Below are 23,032 nucleotides of genomic sequence, written 5' to 3'. Positions count from 1 at the left end.
TTAAAAAATACTTCCTAACAGTAAAAACTTACCAGACCAGGCAATTTTTTACAATTGGAAGAAGAAAATTCTCTGCATAAAATTGGTTAATTATAGTTACGGCTTTATTATCTAGACATTAAGCATAAACTCCATAAGGTAAAGTCTCAGCTTTACAAACTAATGGCTCACTTATTCAAAGAAACTGATCCAGAATTAAAGTAAAAGTGAGATTGTTTGTCTGAAGTTTTATACTGTAGGACTTTGTTGCCCCCAAAGCAGCTTTACTGGGAGGCTCTGCCCCTTGTACCTTCCCTTCATGATCTGTGAGACACTGCAGGGCACACTCACTGGAGATGAAGTGGCAGTTAGGGCAGCTTATTTTAGAGCTACAATGAAATGTTGGAAATACCCCTGGGTACATTATTTCAGCACATTAATGAGGCTATTCACAAAGAGAGTTTATTACAATGAGAGATGTTTATTAGATCCATAATATGATTACAGAACATGCTGTATGGGAAGGACCTCTGGGAGCTGTAGGCAGGATAATTTTGCAGGCATTAAACAAAACAAAAAAGCCAAACATCATTATCAAAACTGCTAACTTCACTGTATCACAGTTATGGGTAAAGATCCACATTATTTTTCTGCTTCAAAAATGATGTACCGGCATGCTTTCTGAATTTACATGAAATCAAAGGGCTTTTTTCAGAGTGGCAAAAATAAAACAAATTCAGGGTGTTTACTGCTCATCTTAAATATGGTCTGAAGGCACCTGGGAATTGCATTTTGAGGTTGTAGCCGTAATGGGTTTTGCATCGCATGTTATTGTACTACTGAGTAATAAAGATAATGCTGCCACCAGTACGGATACAACAGAGAGAGAAAAGCACACACTGGTGGTGGGGGGGTTACTATGTGCCAAGTGCCGTGCCAACAGTTCTTCACACACTGTTCATTCAGTCTTCCCAACAACCGTGTGTGGTGTTAAAATTTTCTCCTTTTTTTGACATGGAAATGGAGACTTACTAACTTGCCCAAGGTCTTTCATCTGGGCAACCAATGAAGCCAACACTACCATAATTAAATTAATGGGTGTTCAGAGGTGACCCAACTGCATCATGGAAATGTCACTGTGTCTTGCCAAACAGCCTCACATGGACTGTCAAATCAATCATTGTTTGATATCATTGTTTTGTTTCCCCTTTTTAAAGATGTAACCATTTCTCTTTTTGTTGCTGTTACCTATAAATGCAGAGCTCCGCGTTATTAGGCTATTAGCCCTGTTGAAGACAAGCAACAGCAGTTTCCACAGTTTAAAAATCTAGCATACACTATAGGAGGCCGGGATATTAAAGACCAGCATTGACAAAGTAAAACGCAATCAGTATGACCTTAAAGTAGACATAAAATACATATATACAATATACACACACACACACACACACACACACACACACACATATAAATATATATCTCAAGTTATCTGTTATCCATCAACACCTCTCAACTTTAAATGGAATTTTCTTCATCACCCTGCATGTCTTGAGAGTGACTGTTTCTCTCTGATTAACTAATGGAGAAAAGGTGTCTTTCCACAGGGGAAACCAGCCGAAAATGTTACTTTCTCTGGAGGATCACATAATGTAAAAGCAAGGCTCTTCTGTGTAACCCCTGGCAGGATATATCAGAATAGCTCTCCTACTTGGAGGCTACTACTCACTTCCTTTTCTATGCTATAAAAGAATCACTATGGTTTCATCCCCTTTAGTTTTATTAGAAAGACATCCAATTAGGCCAAAGAGATGCTATTTTCATAGGACATGTTTTCCTATTATCTCTTAGGACACAAACTACTCCCAATTATTTAATGATTGTGGTGCAAAGAATAAATATAATCAATTGTATTCAAAGAAATGGTATTTTCATAAGATACACAGGTGCTACTCCCACTTATCTAATAATTATATGGCAAAGGATACAAAACAAAATCTTAATAGTACTTGATGTTTGAAATCTCTTACAAATACACCACCATGTAGATGTCCACCCTTCTCCTTACAACAAAATAATCCTGACTAAATCAAATATCTAAAAGTAGAAAACAAACAAACATGAAAGAACTAAAAGAAAATACAGGTGAATATAGTTATAGTCCTGGAATGAGAAGGCCTTTTAAAAGATGACATTAAATTCAAAAGTCATAAAGAAAAACACTGATAAAGTTGACTACTGAATGAAAACTACCTTTATAGCTAAAGTACTAATAAAAATTAGAAATACAAAGAGAAAATAAAAAAGTGTATTTGTTATGACAAAATTATAAACTTCTTAATATACAAAGAATTTTTTAAAATCAATAGAAAAAAAGTAAACTAAATAGAAAATAAATGAGCAAAGATTACACTAAAGCAATTTATAGGAAAAGACACACAAACGGCTAACAAACCTACAAAAGATGCTAAATTACATTTAAAATTAAATAAATATAAAACACCAAAGACACAAAATTTCATCTATAAGAAAAGCAAAATGATGTAATTTCATAAAACTCAGTATCAGCAAGGCTGTGGGGAAACAGGCAGTCTCTCTTTTAGTGAGAATGAAAACTGGTTCTCTACCTTTTAGGGACAGCAATTTGGTAATATATATCAAAATTTAAAATTTACAACCCTTTCACCTAGTATATTAGACAGGATTCTCCAGAGAAAGAGCCAACAGGAGATATATAATTATGCAGAAAGAGATTTATTATGAAGGATTGGCTCCCATGGTTATGGAGGCTGAGAAGTTCCATGATTTCCCATCCATGAGCTCGAAGTTCAGGAAAGCTGATGGTATAGTTCTTCTCCAAACCTAAAGGTCCTGAAAACCAAGGGAGCCAATGGTGTAAATCCTAGTCTGAGTCTAAAGACCCAAGATCCAAGAGTTCTAACATATGATGGCAGCAGATGTACGTCCCAGCTCAAGCGCAGAGCAAATTCACCTTCCTCTGCCTGCTTTACTGAATCTACTGTTCAAATGCTAATCTCTTTCAGAAACACCTTCACAGGCACACCCAGAAACTACGTGTCACTATAAACATTAAAAACAAACAAACAAATGAAAACTCAGAAGAGAGCTGTTCTACCCATACATCAGGATTACCGTCTCATGTTTCATTTTTCATTTGCACTTTCTGGCATCAGGTATGTGAGGTTCCAGCATAAAAACATAATACCTTATTCTATTATTATTTTATATTTTGGTACTTTATATTTTCCCAGTGTTAATGCTCAAAATGTTTTGAACTGATTTTTAAACAATAACTAGTACAGGAAAGAAGAGGTTAGTTATTAAATATTCAATTTATTTTTCTCTCAGTGATAAATTAAGAGAAACTGATCACTAAGTTACACATTGAATTTTCTGTACTTGCAGTGTTTCTGCATGATGGATTTTGTAATTATCTTGGCCTCCACATTCCAAACAGCTTTGAGGTTTCATTTATGTGAAATGTGAGTTTCCTATTTTTGCCTCAAGTGTATCTTTAATTATGTGCTAAACCACACTTATAAAAAAAGTTGTGAGTTGAAAATTTAACCCTTCCATTCACACTGACAAAAAGAAAGCCAGGAGAAGCTTAACCAAACAGTTTATACGCAAACCTACTTCTCTGTAAAATGAGTGTTGTTCTACTGCCTTTGAGTGTATAGTCCAAAAGGCATGCTCTTGATGGTAGAATGATGACAGGAAATGAATTCTGCATGACAAGTCTTTAGTGATGTCATACTGTTGTTCCCGAAGATGGCTCAATTCCAAGGACAGAAACTATGGAAACCTGACTACTAATGACCCTAGGGAATCGAATCAAAATAAAAATAAAAATACCTATTAGAAGGTACACACATAGGCTTACAATCCACACAGCGATACACCAATTTCTAAGAAGTATGCTAATGAGTTCAACTAAGTCAAGGTTGATGATTCTCAATTTGTTTTACCAGATCATGCAGACATGGCCCAAAATAAGTCTAAAATTGCTAAGATTCTATGTGAGAATAAGTCATAACTTTGAACTAAATTTGAATACAATTATCTTTTGGCCCAAGTGATACTTAAAAGTAGGAACATGGAACTGCATGTAACCAAGATTCCTTGAGAATTTTTTTGGAAAAATACTATACCTTTTCTGATACTGATACTAGGTAGTTTTCATTATCTCTTGAGTGAATTTTAAAATGACAGAGCTTGAAGGGGCCAGCAGAGCTCTTCCGGTCCAACTACTGACTTGTAGGCAAGACATGGTCATTTTAACTCCCTGGTGAACCTTTCAGACAAACTGGGTGAAAGAGGTGCTTTTACACACTGTGTCAATTGGCTGTGCTGGGTCACTGGATAAGGACATGTTAGGGTCCATCTGCCCAAAATGGCCTGCTTGGGAAGGGGGACCAGGTAGTCGTGCTCTTTGACAGTAATTAGAAAGGAGACCCAGGGGCTGCTGCCAGTGACATGTCTACTCAGGAAGGGCATCAAGAATGGAATATTACTCTGCCATAAAAAGGAATGAAATAGGGCTTCCCTGGTGGCACAGTGGTTAAGAATCCACCTGCCAATACAGGGGACATGGGTTCGAGCCCTGGTCCGGGAAGATCCCACATGCTGTGGAGCAACTAAGCCCGTGCACCACAACTACTGAGCCTGCCCTCTAGAGCCCACAAGCCACAACTACTGAACCCGCATGCCACAACTACTGAAGCCTGCGTGCCTAGAGCCCCTGCTCTGCAACAAGAGAAGCCACCGCAGTGAGAAACCTGCGCACCTCAATGAAGAGTAGCCCCCGCTCACCACAACTAGAGAAAGCCCACGCACAGCAACGAAGACCCAACACAGTCAAAAATAAATAAATAAAATAAATAAATTTTTTTAAAAAAAGGAATGAAATAATGCCATTTGCAGCAACATGGATGGACCTAGAGATTGTCATACTAAGTGAAATAAGCCAGACAGAGGAAGACTAACATCATATGCTATCGCTTAAATGTGGAATCTTAAAAAAAATGATACAAATGAACTTATTTACGAAACAGAAATAGACCCACAGACATAGAAAGCAAACTTACAGTTACCAAAGGGGAAAGGGGGTGGTGGGGGGGTATAAATTAGGAGTTTGGGATTAACATACGCACAGTAGCATATATAAAATAGGTAAACAACAAGGACTTACTGTATAGCACAGGGAACTATACTCAATATTTTGTAACAACCCATAAAAGAAAAGAATCTGATAAAAGAAAATATATATCTGAATCACTGTGCTGTACACCTGAAGCTAACACAACATTGTAAATCAACTACGCTTCACTTTTTAAAAAACAGGAAAAAAAAATAATCATATTTTTAAAAAAAGAATTACGATTAGCAAATCATCACAATCAATGTAGATCAAAAAAATTTCATTTGCTTTTTTCTAAAAGAAATCACTATTCTTATCATTTCATGGATGTAGCACAGGTGCCCAGACATGGAACTTCCTGAGCCTAAAAGTAGAAGAACAACATTTTAAAATTCAACATAAACTTTTATGCTCTACTGAGACATACCTAGCTGCTTATTTTGGAGAACCAAAATATAGTTTAGTATAGCATCACAGAGCGAATTTATTGCGACAGGAAATCCAACCAAATTGTTCTTCGTCTCCATTGAACAGAACAGTATGTTGACCCTTACCGGCAGAATTAAAGAGTGAATTCTGTTGTAGCAGCTACTGTGAGAAACTTAAGAGTTGCAGAGCTGGCGAATATTTATGAAGTTTTCCTCCTCTGCTGGCCACTGGCAGAGATAGTGGGAGAGATACATGCTTCTGAATCATTCAAGAAGCATGGAGTTACCTGTCAGATCTGACTCTGAGAATTCAAATCCTAAATTTAGGAAAAAAAAAAAAACCTCACTGTTTACTAAAAATAAGGTGTATTAGGAAAAACGTTCAAGATTCTGAAGCTAAAATTACAGTCCAGATACAACTCTCCATCTGATGGAGAGAATGTCAGATATCTCTAGAGTGGAAAGAGCTGGCACTAAGCTGCTTCCTTGCTTTGCTTCCATGACTTACATACTATACTCCGGGAAAAGCAAGAAGACCCCTTGGTCCCCACTGATGCAGGGTGAGAGCTGCCTCTGAGGCCAGCTTCTGGCCACTCTTGAGTGAAGAATGTTTCCAAGGCTGAGGCTGAATGTCACCTGTCCTGTGCCCTCTCAGGAGGATCCCCCCACCTCATTACACTAAACCTTTCTGCCTTATGACTCATACCCTAAATCAAAATTTTAATAAAAAATTGTCGAGAAATATCCTGTTAAGTCCTTGGTATAAATCACTCTACCCTCACTTCTTTTTGTGTCCTTTATACACACATACATACAGCATGATATAAATCAGCTCGTATTACAATTTTGTTTTGTAACTAGGTTTTGGCCCTTGTTATATCTCATTCATGCACCCCACAATTATTTACTGAGAGCTTGTGATGGCCAACCACTTTGAAAGGGCGGGTAGTAAGGCTGGGAACTAAACAGACAAGTGACTTTCAGTCAAGATAGTGTGTGACTTCAAATTTTGCACTACCACCTCCATAATAACTACAAGAAGAAAAAAATTTATAAGATACAAATATCTTTGTGGACCAGAAATGAAACAAACACACAGAAGCTTGAGGTTCAAAAGCTGTTAGAAGTATCTATAGCAACTAAGATCTCCAATACAATTGGGGCCACACCCCATGTGGAGCTACGACAAAAGTCAGGCACAGAGTGTGAAATGGAGGTTGGGGTTCCTGTCCACAAAAGGAAGCTGAAGAAGCTGTTCCAGCCTTGGGGCTTCAGATAATAAATGAAACTGCTCTACTGTTGAAAAGAGCAGCAACAGAACCTGTGCCAAATCCCCTGCAGGCTTGATGTCTGGATTTGTAATAAATCCAGTATCATCATGATATCGGAATTTGGGGGCCCAGAGCAGAGTCAAGGTAACCATAATATCACTAGATAGCAAGGGGCTGGTGCAGAGGAAAGAAACAGCAGCGTCAGAAAATACAAATAACTTCCACTCTTAATGAGCCTGACTAGGAAGGAAGCCTAAAACAGAGAAAGAGAACCACCAAACACAATGACTACCAGGCAAATTCATTCAGGAAGAAATGAAAATAATAGAGCAGCCTCAAAAGGACTTATTTTTAACAGTTTCCTTGAAGCATAACTGACATGCCAAAAAACTACACATATTTATAACATACAGCAATCAAGGTAACAAACATATCCACAAACCTCAAAGGTATCTTTCCACCAATACCTCACTATTTTGATTATAGTAACTTCATAGTACAACTTGACATCAAGTAGTGTCAACCCTTCAAATTTGTTTTCTTCCAAAGTTGTCTTGGCTATACTAAAGTTCTTTGTATTTCGTGAACATTTTAGAACAAATTAAACAATTCCTACAAAAAAAAATATCATGCTGAAAAAATTCCCAGAAACACAAAAGCTACCAAGACTGAATCATGAAGAAGTAGAAAATGTGAATAGAACTATAACTAGTAAGGAGATTGAATTAGTAATCAAAAATCTTCTGCAAGTACCTCTGCAGACCACAACAACATAGAGCCGAGGTGCTACCTCCTGGCGTGCACGTGGGGCTGGCTCCTCAGCTACACGTCAAACACCAATTCTGCTGCCCGTGCTGGATGCCAAGTGAGATAATGTGATTTTTAAAAAAATAGTCTCCTATTTTCCTTTCTTTCATTTATTTATTTACTTATTAACATTTTTATTTATTTATTTATTTATTTATTTGGCTGCTTAGGGTCTTAGTTGCAGCACACGGGATCTTTATTGCGGCATTCGGGATCTTTCCTTGCAGCGTGCGGTATATTTGTTGCAGCGCATGGGCTTCTCTCTAGTTGTGGCACACGGGCTCAGTATTTGCAGCATGTGGGCTCCAGAGTGCACGGGCTCAGCAGTTGTGGTGTGAGGGCTCTCTAGTTGTGCCATGAAGGCTCCAGAGCGTGCAGGCTCAGTAGTTGTAGCACATGGGCTCTCTAGTTGTGGCATGCTCTCTAGAGTGCACAGGCTTAGTTGCACCACGGCATGTGGGATCTTAGTTTCCCAACTAGGGATGGAACCCACATCCCCTGGCGGATTCTTAACCACTGGACCACCAGGGAAGTCCCTATTTATGTATTAATTTTTTGGGCCACACCGTGCAGTTTGTGGGATATTAGTTTCCCAACCAGAATTGGAGGGCTTCATTGATGAATTCTGTTAAGCATTTTAAGAAGAACTAATACTAATCCTTCTCAAAATTTTCCCAAAAATTGAAAAGAAGGGAACACCTAACATGTTCTGTGAGTCCAGCATCACCCTGATTCCAAACCCAGACAAAGACAGTATAAAAAATAAAACTACAGATCGATATCCCTAATGACCACTGACGTAAAAACCTTAAACAAAATTCTGGACAACCAAATTCAGCAGCATATTAAAAGTATTAAACACCATGAACAAGTGGGCTTTATTCCTGGAATGCAAGGATGGTTCAATATATGAAAATCAATCAATATAATACACAACAATAGTACCCAAAGCAATCTACAGATTCAATGCAATCCCTCTCAAAATCCCAATAAAGTTTTCTGCAGAAATAGAAAACCCCATCCAAAAATCCTTATGTAATTTCAAGTCACCCCAAATAACCAAAACCATCTTGAAAAAGGACAATAAAGCTGGACTTCTTGATTTTAAAACTTACTCTACAATGATCAAACCAGAAGAATGACATACAGACTAACTGAAGAGAACAGAGATTCCAGAAATAAACCCACACATATATAGTCAAATGATTTTTGACAAGGGTGCCAAGACCGTTCAATGGGAAAGGATAGTCTTTTCAACAAACGGTTCTGAGAAAACTGGATATCCACATTCAAAAGAATGAAGTTAGACCCTTACCTAACACCACATGTGAAAATAAACTCAAAGTGAATGAAAGATCTAAATGTAAGACCTAAAACTATAAAATTCTTGGAAGAAACAAAGGGCAAAATCTTCATGACACTGCATTTGGCAACGATTTCCTGGATATGACACAAAAGGCACAGGCAACAAATGAGAAATTAGGCAAACTGGACTTTATGAAAATTTTCAAAAAGTGTGCATCAAAACACAATATCAACAAAGTAAAAAGGCAATCCACAGAAAGACATATTTTAATATCATATATTTGATAATGGGTTAATTTTCAGATTACACAGTTTCTAATACTCGACAACAAGAAACCAAACAACCTAATTCAAAAATGGGCAAAGGACGTGAATAGACATTTCTTCAAAGAAGATATCCAAATGATCAATAAGCACATGAAAAGATGCCCAATATCACTAATAGTTAGAGAAAAACACATTAAAACTGCAATGAAATACCACTTCTATGCTAAAAGAAATAAACCAGTCACAAAATGACAAATAATATATGACTCCACATACATGAGGCACTTAGAATAGTCAAAATCACAGAGACAGAAAATATTGGGTTGGCCAAAAGTTTTGTTCATTTTCTTCCATAAGATGGCTCTAGTAGCATTTAGTTGTCTTTAACTTCATTGGAAACAATTTTGTTAGACTGTATGTGACAGCTGTCATATCAGCGTGCATTTAAAAAAAGACTTATCAAAATTGGTGGATTTTTGTGTAGCCATTTTAATATTGAAGATGGAAGAAAAAAAGCAACATTTTCGGTATATTATGCTTTATTATTTCAAGAAAGGTAAAAACACAACTGAAACGCAAAAAGGTTTTGTGCAGTGTATGGAGAAGGTGCTGTGGCTGATCGAACACATCAAAAGTGGTTTATGAAGTTTCGTAGCAGAGATTTCTCACTGGCCGATGCTCCACGGTCAGGTACAGAAGTTGAAGTTGATAGCAATCAAATCGGGACATTAATTGAGAACAATCAACGTTATACCACACGGCAGATAGCCGACATACCCAAAATATCCAAATCAAGTGCTGAAAATCATTTGCACCAACCTGGTTATGTTCATCGCTTTGATGTTTGGGTTCCACATAAGTTAAGGGGAAAAAACCTTCCTGACCGTATTTCCACATGCGATTCTCCATTGAAATGTAATGAAAACGTTTTGTTTCTAAAACAAATTGTGATGGGTGATAAAAAGTGGATACTGCCCAATAACGTGGAATGGAAGAGACTGTGGGGCAAGTGAAATGAACCACCACCAACCACACCAAAGGCTGCTCTTCATCCAAAGAAGGTGATGTGTATATGGTGGGATCAGAAGGGAGTCCTCTCTTATGAGCTCCTTCCAGAAAACCAAATGATTAATTCCAGCAACTACTGCTCCCAGTTAGACCAGCTGAAAGCAGCACTCAATGAAAAGTGTCCAGAATTAGTCAACAGAAAACACATAAGCTTCCATCAGGGTAACGCAACACCGCATGTTTCTATGATGACCAGGCAAAAACTGTTACAGCTTGGCTGGGAAGTTCTGATTCATCCGCTGTATATACCAGACACTGCACTTCGGATTTCCATTTATTTAGATCTTTACAAAATTCTCTTAATGGAAAAAATTTCCATTCCCTGGAAGACTGTAAAAGAACTGGAACAGTTATTTGCTCAAAAAGATAAAAAGTTTTGGGAAAATGGAATTATGAAGTTGCCTGAAAAATGGCAGAAGGTAGTGGAACGAAAGGGTGAATACGTTGTTCAATAAAGTTCTTGGTGCAAATGAAAAATGTGTCTTTTATTTTTACTTAAAAACCGAAGGCACTTTTTGGCCAACCCAATAGAATGGTAGCTGACGGGCTGTGGGTGGGGGGAAGGGATAGTTACTGTTTAATGGGTATAGAGTTTCAGTTTTACAAGATGAAAAGAATTACAGAGGTGGATGGTGGTGATGACTACACAACATCATGAATATATTCAATACTACTGAACTGCGCACTTAAAAATGATTAATGGGGTAAATTTTACGTTATGTTTATTTCATCACAACAAAAAAAGAAAACAAATTCAAACAGCCCTTCTTCCTTGGCCCAAATCATGTAGTTAGTTATTCCCTCCACAGGGCCCCAGGGAACCTAGAAGCATAACAAAAGAATTTCTATACTGTATTGTGTGATAAACTGGCATGTTTGCGTACCCAATGGCTGTTCTTTGATCTTATGCACGATGCTTGTGAAGGTATACTGAGGACCCTGTATATTATTATCTGCAGAGTATATGCTGGATCTCTGTAATTCAATAATTTTTTGTCAGGAGGCTACAAGTTTACAGCCAAGAAGAACTGCCAGACACTTCACTAAAAAAAAAGTTATCCAGAGGATATTACAGGAGATCAACATAGGAGATGCCAAGTGAGGACTGCAATCCTACCCAGACTGCGGAGGGACACCTTTCCAGTGGCCGAGAAAGGCATGGTATGAAAAGTGTAAGCCAGGCTGAAGCCTGGCATCTTTGGCATATAATAAGGAAAACCTTAAAAACAATTATCTCTTATAAATTTGAAAATACTTATTTTAATAGGGGGAAAAGGAAGCTGTAGCGTAAGTTTTATAGCAATTAATTATCTAGTTACAAAATTCATCTGGGATACATATCCTGGCTTTGTATTTTCTTAAAAAAGAAAACATTTAGGGGCTTCCCTGGTGGCACAGTGGTGAAGAATCTGCCTGCCAATGCAGGGGACACAGTTTCGAGCCCCGCGGAACAACTAAGCCCGTGCGCCACAATTACTGAACCTGCGCTCTAGAGCCCGCGAGCCACAACTACTGAGCCCACGCTCCTAGAGCCTGTGCTCCCCAACAAGAGAAGCCACTGCAATGAAAAGCCCGCACACCGCAATGAAGAGTAGCCCCTGCTCACTGCAACGAGAGAAAGCCCGCGTGCAGCAATGCAGACCCAATGCAGCCATAAATAAATAAATAAATAAATAAATTTATTTAAAAAAAAAAAAGGCAGACTGAGAATCAGTCTTATACCCACAGTTCACTATGATTTTATAGTGTATAATATAAACATGGGTCATAAATTATGGGTTGACAGGTTTCATATTCCCTGAAGGATAAGTATGCTTACTTTCACAGGACCCTATCTGGAAAGAACCTCAAAAGCTAACAAGTTCATTCTCCTTCCTTTAGGTAAAATACCTCTACAATTACCCAAGTCCAGTGAAAACTAAAAGTCCGCTTATTTTTCCCTGTGGGAAAGCAATTCCAGCATCTCATTCTGTAACTTATCACATTTTTAACAACCACTGTAAAAATTTATCTTTGGTCTGTATGTGCTCTAGTTGAGGCCCTCAATAGCCTTATTACTAATTTTCTTCACCGTATACACAGCTATAAATGTGTATTAATCTTTTCCGGAGAAGACATATTGAATGTTCATCGCGGGCCATTTTTAAACCCAATGACTCCAGTGGTGAATGGGTATGTACACAACACAGTTCACACACGTTAGGCAGACATTCGGCCAATGTACTAGAAACTAAGTGTGATCAAGTTACTAGTAACAGGAGTTCAGAGTCCCAAAGGCTGGGGAAAATATCTCAGAGGACACACTGCAGCAAGAAGGGGCTCTCCAGCTATTTCTGGCAGCTGTAGTGTAGGCCAGAAGTACGGGTGTGGTGGCATCTGGTGGAGGCCTGACCTCACCGGGGGCCCACAATACTGGGCCCCTCTGCAGCCCTCATCCTAGCCTGGCCTGTGAACACAGTTCCACTGCTCTCCCTAGTGGAGACCGGGCATTCCAGGCTTTCCCGAGCACTGGCACCCCGACTCCCCCTACTTGCCTGCCTCTCTGGGTTCGTCTCCTGTGGTCCTCCCTACACAGACATCGGACCCTCCAGGCCTCCCACCACCAGCAGCGGCACCCTGCCACCCTCTGTGCGTCTGCCCACTAGCTACGATTCACCGGCACTCTCAAGGGTTGCTTCCTGCTTCCCCAAGGATTGTGGACCAGCTCTGGCCTGGGCAACCCAGCAAATTGGCCCACTGTCCAGTGGGCTGCAGTCACACCTTCTCCAATGAGGTCTGACCCACAGCCTTGGGGAAGAGGTATCCCCTTTCAAGTTTGTCCTTCCTGAGGTACTCTCCCTCTCCCTCAGCTTTCGGATACCCTACAGAGTTCTTTTTAAATCTCACGTTTACTCTTCAATGAGAGCTTAATAATTCTTGATATTGAAATTCTCCTGTTTAAATCACTATGTGGTTTGCTCACTCCCTCTTGCGAGAGCACCAGAATCAAAACTGGCTGCTGGACAATCATTGACAGGAAGACCCTGGACTTCACCAAGGAGGATACCCCACGTCCAAGGACAGAGGAGAAGCCACAGTGAGACGGTAGGAGGGGCGCAATCAGAGTAAAATCAAATCCCATAACTGTTGGGTGGGTGACTCACAGACTGGCGAACACTTATACCACAGAAGTCCACCCACTGGAGTGAAGGTTCTGAGCCACACGTCAGGCTTCCCAACCTGGGGGTCTGGCTACGGGAGGAGGAATTCCTAGAGAATCAGACTTTGAAGCCTAGTGGGAATTGATTGCAGGACTTTGACAGGACTGGGGAAAACAGAGACCCCACTCTTGGAGGGCACACACAAAGTAATGTGTGCATCAGGACCCAGGGAAAGGAGCAGTGACCCTGGGGGAGACTGAACCAGACCTACCTGCTGGTGTTGGGGGGTCTCCTGCAGAGGCGAGTGGTGGCTCTGTTTCACCGTGGGGATAAGGACACTGGCAGCCGAGATTCTGGGAAGTTCTCCTTGGCGTGAGCCCTCCCAGAGTCTGCCATTAACCCCACCAAAGAGCACGGGTAGGCTCCAGTGTTGGGTTGCCTCAGGCAAAACAACCAACAGGGAGGGAACCCAGCCCCACCCATCAACAGTCAAGTGGATTAAGGTTTTACTGAGCTCTGATGCCACAGCAACAGGGAGGGAACCCAGCCCCACCCATCAACAGTCAAGTGGATTAAGGTTTTACTGAGCTCTGACCACCACAGCAACAGTCAGCTCTACCCATCACCAGAGCCTCCCATCAAGCCTCTTAGATAGCCTCAACCACCAGAGGGCAGACAACAGAAGCAAGAAAAACTACAATCCTGCAGCCTGTGGACCAAAAACCACAGTTACAGAAAGATAGAGAAGATGAAAAGGCAGAGGGCTATATACCAGATGAAGGAACAAGAAAAAACACCAGAAAAACAACTAAATGAAGTGGAGATAGGCAACCTTCCAGAAAAAGAATTCAGAATAATGATAGTGAAGATGATCCAGGACCTCGGAATAAGAATGGAGGCAAAGATTGAGAAGATGCAAGAAATGATTAACAAAGACCTAGAAGAATTAAAGAACAAACAAACAGAGATGACCAATACAATAACTGAAATGAAAACTACACTAGAAGGAATCAATAGCAGAATAACTGAGGCAGAAGAACGGATAAGTGACCTGGAAGACAGAATGGTGGAATTCACTGCTGCGGAACAGACTAAAGAAAAAAGAATGAAAAGAAATGAAGAAAGCCTAAGAGACCTCTGGGACAACATTAAACGCAACAACATTCGCATTATAGGGGTCCCAGAAGGAGAAGAGAGAGAGAAAGGACCAGAGAAAATATTTGAAGAGATTATAGTCGAAAACTTCCCTAACATGAGAAAGGAAATAGCCACCCAAGTCCAGGAAGCGCAGAGAGTCCCATACAGAATAAACCCAAGGAGAAACGCGCCGAGACACATAGTAATCAAAGTGGCAAAAATTAAAGACAAAGAAAAATTATTGAAAGCAGCAAGGGAAAAACGACAAATAACATACAAGGGAACTCCCATAAGGTTAACAGCTGATTTCTCAGCAGAAACTCTGCAAGCCAGAAGGGAGTGGCATGATATACTTAATGTGATGAAAGGGAAGAACCTACAACCAAGATTACTCTACCCGGCAAGGATCACATTTAGATTTGATGGAGAAATCAAAAGCTTTACAGACAAGCAAAAGCTAAGAGAATTCAGCACCACCAAACCAGCTCTACAACAAATGCTAAAGGAACTTCTCTAAGTGGGAAACACAAGAGAAGAAAAGGACCTACAAAAACAAACCCAAAACAATTAAGAAAATGGTCATAGGAACATACATATCGATAATCACCTTAAACGTGAATGGATTAAACGCCCCAACCAAAAGACATAGACTGGCTGAATGGATACAAAAACAAGACCCATATATATGCTGTCTACAAGAGACCCACTTTAGACCTAGGGACACATACAGACTGAAAGTGAGGTGATGGAAAAAGATATTCCATGCAAATGGAAATCAAAAGAAAGCTGGAGTAGCTATACTCATATCAGATAAAATAGACTTTAAAATAAAGAATGTTACAAGAGACAAGGAAGGACACTACATAATGATCCAGGGATCAATCCAAGAAGAAGATATAACAATTATAAATATATATGCACCCAACATAGGAGCACCTCAATACATAAGGCAACTGCTAACAGCTATAAAAGAGGAAATCGACAGTAACACAATAATAGTGGGGGACTTTAACACTTCACTTACACCAATGGACAGATCATCCAAAATGAAAATAAATAAGGAAACAGAAGCTTTAAATGACTCAATAGACCAGATAGATTTAATTGATATATATAGGACATTCCATCCAAAAACAGCAGATTACACGTTCTTCTCAAGTGCGCACGGAACATTCTCCAGGATAGATCACATCTTGGGTCACAAATCAAGCCTCAGTAAATTTAAGAAAATTGAAATCATACCAAGCATCTTTTCTGACCACAACGCTATGAGATTAGAAATGAATTACAGGGAAAAAAACGTAAAAAAGACAAACACATGGAGGCTAAACAATACGTTACTAAATAACCAAGAGATCACTGAAGAAATCAAAGAGGAAATAAAAAAATACCTAGAGACAAATGACAATGAAAACACGACGACCCAAAACCTATGGGATGCAGCAAAAGCGGTTCTAAGAGGGAAGTTTATAGCTATACAAGCCTACCTAAAGAAACAAGAAAAATCTCACGTAAACAATCTAACCTTACACCTAAAGAAACTAGAGAAAGAAGAACAAACAAAACCCAAAGTTAGTAGAAGGAAAGAAATCATAAAGATCAGAGCAGAAATAAATGAAATAGAAACAAAGAAAACAATAGCAAAGATCAATAAAACTAAAAGTTGGTTCTTTGAGAAGATAAACAAAATTGATAAGCCATTAGCCAGACTCATCAAGAAAAAGAGGGAGAGGACTCAAATCAATAAAATCAGAAATGAAAAAGGAGAAGTTACAACAGACACCGCAGAAATACAAAACATCCTAAGAGACTACTATAAGCAACTTTATGCCAATAAAATGGACAACCTGGAAGAAATGGACAAATTCTTAGAAAGGTATAACCTTCCAAGACTGAATCAGGAAGAAACAGAAAATATGAACAGACCAATCACAAGTAATGAAATTGAAACTGTGATTAAAAATCTTCCAACAAACAAAAGTCCAGGACCAGATGGCTTCACAGGTGAATTCTATCAAACATTTAGAGAAGAGCTAACACCCATCCTTCTCAAACTCTTCCAAAAAATTGCAGAGGAAGGAACACTCCCAAACTCATTCTATGAGGCCACCATCACCCTGATACCAAAACCAGACAAAGACACTACAAAAAAAGAAAATTACAGACCAATATCACTGATGAATATAGATGCAAAAATCCTCAACAAAATACTAGCAAACAGAATCCAACAACACATTAAAAGGATCATACACCACGATCAAGTGGGATTTATCCCAGGGATGCAAGGATTCTTCAATATATGCAAATCAATCAATGTGATACACCATATTAACAAATTGAAGAATAAAAACCATATGATCATCTCAATAGATGCAGAAAAAGCTTTTGACAAAATTCAACACGCATTTCTGATAAAAACTCTCCAGAAAGTGGGCATAGAGGGAACCTACCTCAACATAATAAAGGCCATAGATGGCAAACCCACAGCAAACATCATTCTCAATGGTGAAAAACTGAAAGCATTTCCTCTAAGATCAGGAACAAGACAAGGATGTCCACTCTCACCACTATTATTCAACATAGTTCTGGAAGTCCTAGCCACGGCAATCAGAGAAGAAAAAGAAATAAAAGGAATACAAATTGGAAAAGAGGAAGTAAAACTGTCACTGTTTGCGGATGACATGATACTATACATAGAGAATCCTAAAACTGCCACCAGAAAACTGCTAGAGCTAATTAATGAATATGGTAAAGTTGCAGGATACAAAATTAATGCACAGAAATCTCTTGCATTCCTATACACTAATGATGAAAAATCTGAAGGAGAAATTATGGAAGCACTCCCATTTACCACTGCAACAAAAAGAATAAAATACCTAGGAATAAACCTACCTAGGGAGACAAAAGACCTGTATGCAGAAAACTATAAGACACTGATGAAAGAAATTAAAGATGATACCAACAGATGGAGAGATATACCATGTTCTTGGATTGGAAGAATCAACATTGTGAAAATGAGTATACTACCCAAAGCAATCTACAGATTCAATGCAATCCCTATCAAATTACCAATGGCATTTTTTACGGAGCTAGAACAAATCATCTTAAAATTTGTATGGAGACACAAAAGACCCCGAATAGCCAAAGCAGTCTTGAGGCAAAAAAATGGAGCTGGAGGAATCAGACTCCCTGACTTCAGACTATACTACAAAGCTACAGTAATCAAGACAATATGGTACTGGCACAAAAACAGGAACATAGATCAATGGAACAAGATAGAAAGCCCAGAGATTAACCCACGCACCTATGGTCAACTAATCTATGACAAAGGAGGCAAAGATATACAATGGAGAAAAGACAGTCTCTTCAATAAGTGGTGCTGGGAAAACTGGACAGCTACATGTAAAAGAATGAAATTAGAATACTCCCTAACACCATACACAAAAATAAACTCAAAATGGATTAGAGACCTAAATATAAGACTGGACACTATAAAACTCTTAGAGGAAAACATAGGAAGAACACTCTTTGACATAAATCACAGCAAGATCTTTTTTGATCCACCTCCTAGAGTAATGGAAATAAAAACAAAAATAAACAAATGGGACCTAATGAAACTTCAAAGCTTTTGCACAGCAAAGGAAACCATAAACAAGATGAAAAGACAACCTTCAGAATGGGAGAAAATATTTGCAAATGAATCAACAGACAAAGGATTAATCTCCAAAATATATAAACAGCTCATTCAGCTCAATATCAAAGAAACAAACACCCCAATCCAAAAATGGGCAGAAGACCTAAATAGACATTTCTCCAAAGAAGACATACAGACGGCCACGAAGCACATGAAAAGATGCTCAACATCACTAATTATTAGAGAAATGCAAATCAAAACTACAATGAGGTATCACCTCACTCCTGTTAGAATGGGCATCATCAGAAAATCTACAAACAACAAATGCTGGAGAGGGTGTGGAGAAAAGGGAACCCTCTTGCACTGTTGGTGGGAATGTAAATTGATACAGCCACTATGGAGAACAATATGGAGGTTCCTTAAAAAACTAAAAATAGAATTACCATATGACCCAGCAATCCCACTACTGGGCATATACCCAAAGAAAACCGTAATTCAAAAAGACACATGCACCCGAATGTTCATTGCAGCACTATTTACAATAGCCAGGTCATGGAAGCAACCTAAATGCCCATCAACAGACGAATGGATAAAGAAGATGTGGTACATATATACAATGGAATATTACTCAGCCATAAAAAGGAACGAAATTGAGTCATTTGTTGAGACGTGGATGGATCTAGAGACTGTCATACAGAGTGAAGTAAGTCAGAAAGAGAAAAACAAATATCATATATTAATGCATGTATGTGGAACCTAGAAAAATGGTACAGATGAGCCAGTTTGCAGGGCGGAAGTTGAGACACAGATGTAGAGAATGGACACATGGACACCAAGGGGGGAAAACTGCGGTGGGGTGGGGATGGTGGTGTGCTGAATTGGGCGATTGGGATTGACATGTATACACTGATGTGTATAAAATTGATGCCTAATAAGAACCTGCAGTATAAAAAAGCAAACAAAACAACTAATACTAAACTTTCATTGGGTTATTTGTATGGAAATATGTTAATATAAATGTTTCAGACATTACATGAAATTTCTAAAAATCTTATATTTGTATTTGTATGGAAATATGTATGGAAATATGTTAATATAAATGTTTCAGACATTACATGAAAAAAAAAATAAAAATAAAAATAAAAAAATAAATCACTATGTGGTTTGTCTTCTGATGGGACCCAGACTGAGACAATCACAATGTCTTTGACTGTGCTCATCGATAATATTTGCTAACAGTGTATTGTTATTTTTATTTTTCCTTCTAGTTTAAGTGTATTACGGTTAAACAATGTGGTCTATACCGTTCCTACTTATTGGAATTTACTGATATTCTTTTAACCTAACGCATGGTAAACTTTTTAAAGTATTTCCAGAAAACTGAAAAGAAGGTACAGTCTCTATTTTCAGGGTAGAGAGACGGATATACTTCTATTAGATTAATCTAACTAAAGTTTTCATATCCTCTATACCAGGGGTCAACAAACTTTTTCTGTAAAGAGCCAGAGAGTAAACAACACAGGCTTGTGGGCTACAGAGTCTCTGTTTTAACTCCTCAACTCTACCGTCAAGATGCAAAAGCAGCCATAGACAACTGTTTGTGTGGCTGTATTCAATAAAACTTCACTTACAAAAAGAGGCAGTGAGCCAGAGTTAGTCCACACGCCTTAGTTTGTCAACCCCTGCTCTACATCACCATTTTCATCCACTTGAGTCGTCAAGCAATGAGAAAGACAGGTTAAATCTCTTGATACTACTGTACTTTTTTTTCCCTATATGTTTTGGTCCTTCCCTGTATGTTTTGGTCCTTCTCTGTTTTTATAGTTCTATGCTCTGATATTTGACACAAAATGGTTCATAGTTATTGTATCTTCCTGCGGATTTTATTCCTTACCATTGTAGAGTCCTTCTCTTTGTCCTGATAAAGGTTTTTTGTTTTGCATTAAACCTTACGTCTAATAGAGGAAAACATTTAGAAAGAAAATATACAATAAGACAGTAAAATTAAGACCAAAGATAAGTTTAAGAATAAATCTAATTGGAATAAATTCAACTATTAAAGCAAATCTCAGAATGTGGCAAACACCAAAACCCTGTCTATAAGATACATATGTGAAATAGAGTGTCCTAGAAATTTACCTGAAATAGATTCTTCAACTGCCTTTAAGCTTTTTTTATTGTTTAAATCTTATATGTTATTAATATAAGTATTATCCTACATACCATATATTGCATCAGTTATATTTAATGGGGATGTTTTGAGTCTTTTATATGTCCTTAAAGAGGGCATGATTTGGTTAGTCTTCCCTCTGTTCACTGGAGCCCCATCTATGTCCTGAATATTTCCAAAATATACAAACAGCTCATACAACTCAATAACAAAAAAAACAAACAACCCAATCAAAAAATGGGCGGCAGACCTAAAAAGACATTTCTCCAAAGAAGACATACAGATAGCCAATAGGCACATGAAAAGATGCTCAACATTGCTAATTATCAGGGAAATGCAAGTCAAAACTACAATGAGGTTCAGTTGGTCCAAACTCCAAGTCTCCATTGGGTTCTTTTCACATACTCAGTAGTCTTGTGCAGTCTCATCTGTTTTTGTGTAATTTCACTTATTTCATTCTATTTCTGTGGAGACTGTGGTGGATATGCTCTAGCTCTGTCTGCGCTTCTGCATTTCAGGGTAGTCCTGCATGCCAAGTAAAACCCTAAAATATCTTTTTGAAAGAGAATTGACGCCTACAATGGATTTCTTCTTCCTTCTTGGAATTCACTTCTTGATTTTCCTTTTTTTTTTTTTTTTTTTTTTACCTCACATCCATTTAGAAGAATTTGAGGCTCTGCCTTACTTAAATGTCCACTTAAATGAATGATTAGCCACCCGCCGATTAAAGTAGAAATTTAGTATTTCCAGGCTAAATAATCTTCTGAAATTTCTTTTGGTTCTAGTTTTGAAAGGAATCAAAATAGCATAGCAACTCAAGACATCATGAAATTCAAATAAAATCACTTCACCCTCTGCAACGACCTGAGAGACACACAAGCAGGTGCGTGAGCTCTTACCAGCGGGACGAGCAGGCTGATAAGGTCTGTCAGAGGCTTGCCGAGCAGCAGCAGGTCTTCTGCGGCCTGAGTGCTCCCTCCAGAGCCGGACTTCTGTGCCTGAACAGGGGGAGGAGAGGGGGAGGGTGTCTTGGAGATTAGTCAGTTTGGCCACAGGAGACAGATGACGGCGCAGAGGAAGCATGTGACCTCAGGCCCCTGAAGAGAAGTTATGCTCGGTTATCATGTGACAGAGAGTACACACACTGCCACCAGCTCAGGCCACAGAGGCGGACCACAGATAAAGCAATAACCCGGGCTGCCGTTGGAGGGATGATATTAATGTTCACACACTGCGGGTGGTAAAGCACTTTATCTTCCCAACCATCCTGAGACGAGGTACGGTTATCCCCATTTTTCAGGGGAGAAGACTAAAGTTCAGAGAGGTTGAGTAGTTTGTCTAAAGTCCCACAGACAACGGGTGACAAAGCTGGAGGATGAATCCAGGCTAAATGACTCCAGATCACACGAACTCACCTCTTCTGGGCACTGTTATACATGTTATATGATGCAGACCAAATGCATTCTGCTGTGCTTTCCTTCTCTATATGCACACACCTGCCCAGATAACATCTAGAATATTTATCGAATGAACAGGCTTTGGACCACTGCATGAAGAAGCTTCAGATACAGGTCTACATTGCTTAGGAAGTATGCAATGGAAGTAAGAATTGAGAAATGAGTGGCTTTAACTTTAAGTGTGTCTTTCCCAGGAGTTTTATAGAACTGCCTCATTTCAGAGAAGATTTCTATCATAGAGATGAATAATTTTATACTGAGAAAAGGCACTGATTATTTATTGTATTTGCTATAGTACATACACATTTCATTCACATACACCCTCTCTGTTTTTAATTTCACTCAGAACAAAACTACTTTTAGGTAATGACCTTTGCCAGAGCCTTTTTAGAACAGGCTGCCCTGCCTTAGGTCACTAACCTGGACTCTGGGGCCCCTCTCATAAATGCCAAGATTGCTTCTGCCTTCGGGCCTATGGATAGAATTTAAGTGGCCCACTTTCCTTGGTTCAAAAGGATGTTGTGGAAAATCAGACACCTGCCTTTTAATAGCTTGCACCTCTCTGCAGCCAAGGGGGACAACAATAATTGGTAGCTAGGAGTTTCCTCTCACCTCTCTCCTCCCCTATCCCTACCTCAACCCCTGGCCTCTATTAGAGAGGTGAAATTTCCTCCCAGAAAACAAACGCGTAGCACTACCCTAGGTCTGAACCTTTCTGAAGTTCGGCTGTTGATCCTGCCTTCTGAAGCACCATGTGAGGTGGAATATCGGTCTTTGCACATTAACATGTTATCCTTTAGAGTAGACCGACTGTCTCTTGGGAAATATAAGGCAGTCTTGCAAACCAGCACCTAGGCAGGGAGGGGCATGGGGCCACTGCTTCCTTTCCAAACACACATAAGCAAGGAGACACGGCTACAAGCACAAGCACACACTGTGGGACTCTTCCCACCAGGATATCCAGTGGGCCTCCAGACCCTCCAAGGTCTACAGTCATTTGTTATTGTCACCAAGAAGCATCCTGACCTTGCCCGCCAGTATTCAAGTACCACCTCCTTATAAAGATGCCAAGGGTTCCAGAAAGGGAATGCTATAGCTTGCACAAGAGGAAGGTGCACATCAGGAATGCATATGAAATTCAACTCTCCTCACAAAAATCCAGGTCCACGGCAGAGACTCTGTGCGCCAAGGGGATCACGTGTGGGTAGCCG

The 23,032-nt window shown here is 39.2% G+C and overlaps 1 protein-coding gene across 2 annotated transcripts in view; it reads right to left on the bottom strand.

Annotated features, from left to right (window-relative positions):
- The window catches only part of ULK4 (unc-51 like kinase 4), a 545,664-nt gene that overhangs the window by 139,771 nt on the left and 382,861 nt on the right, over positions 1-23,032 (bottom strand). For both annotated transcript variants that reach the window (XM_082412745.1, XM_082412746.1), the window contains one exon: positions 21,264-21,362. In XM_082412745.1, coding sequence (XP_082268871.1) covers positions 21,264-21,362 — 99 coding nt within the window. The remainder of the gene's footprint in view (positions 1-21,263; positions 21,363-23,032) is intronic.

The sequence above is a fragment of the Balaenoptera physalus genome (assembly GCF_965194825.1).
Source record: "Balaenoptera physalus genome assembly, chromosome: 11".
NCBI lineage: Eukaryota > Metazoa > Chordata > Mammalia > Artiodactyla > Balaenopteridae > Balaenoptera > Balaenoptera physalus.
The sequence above is the reverse complement of the archived record's forward strand: the minus strand, read 5'-3'. Positions and strand labels throughout refer to the sequence as shown.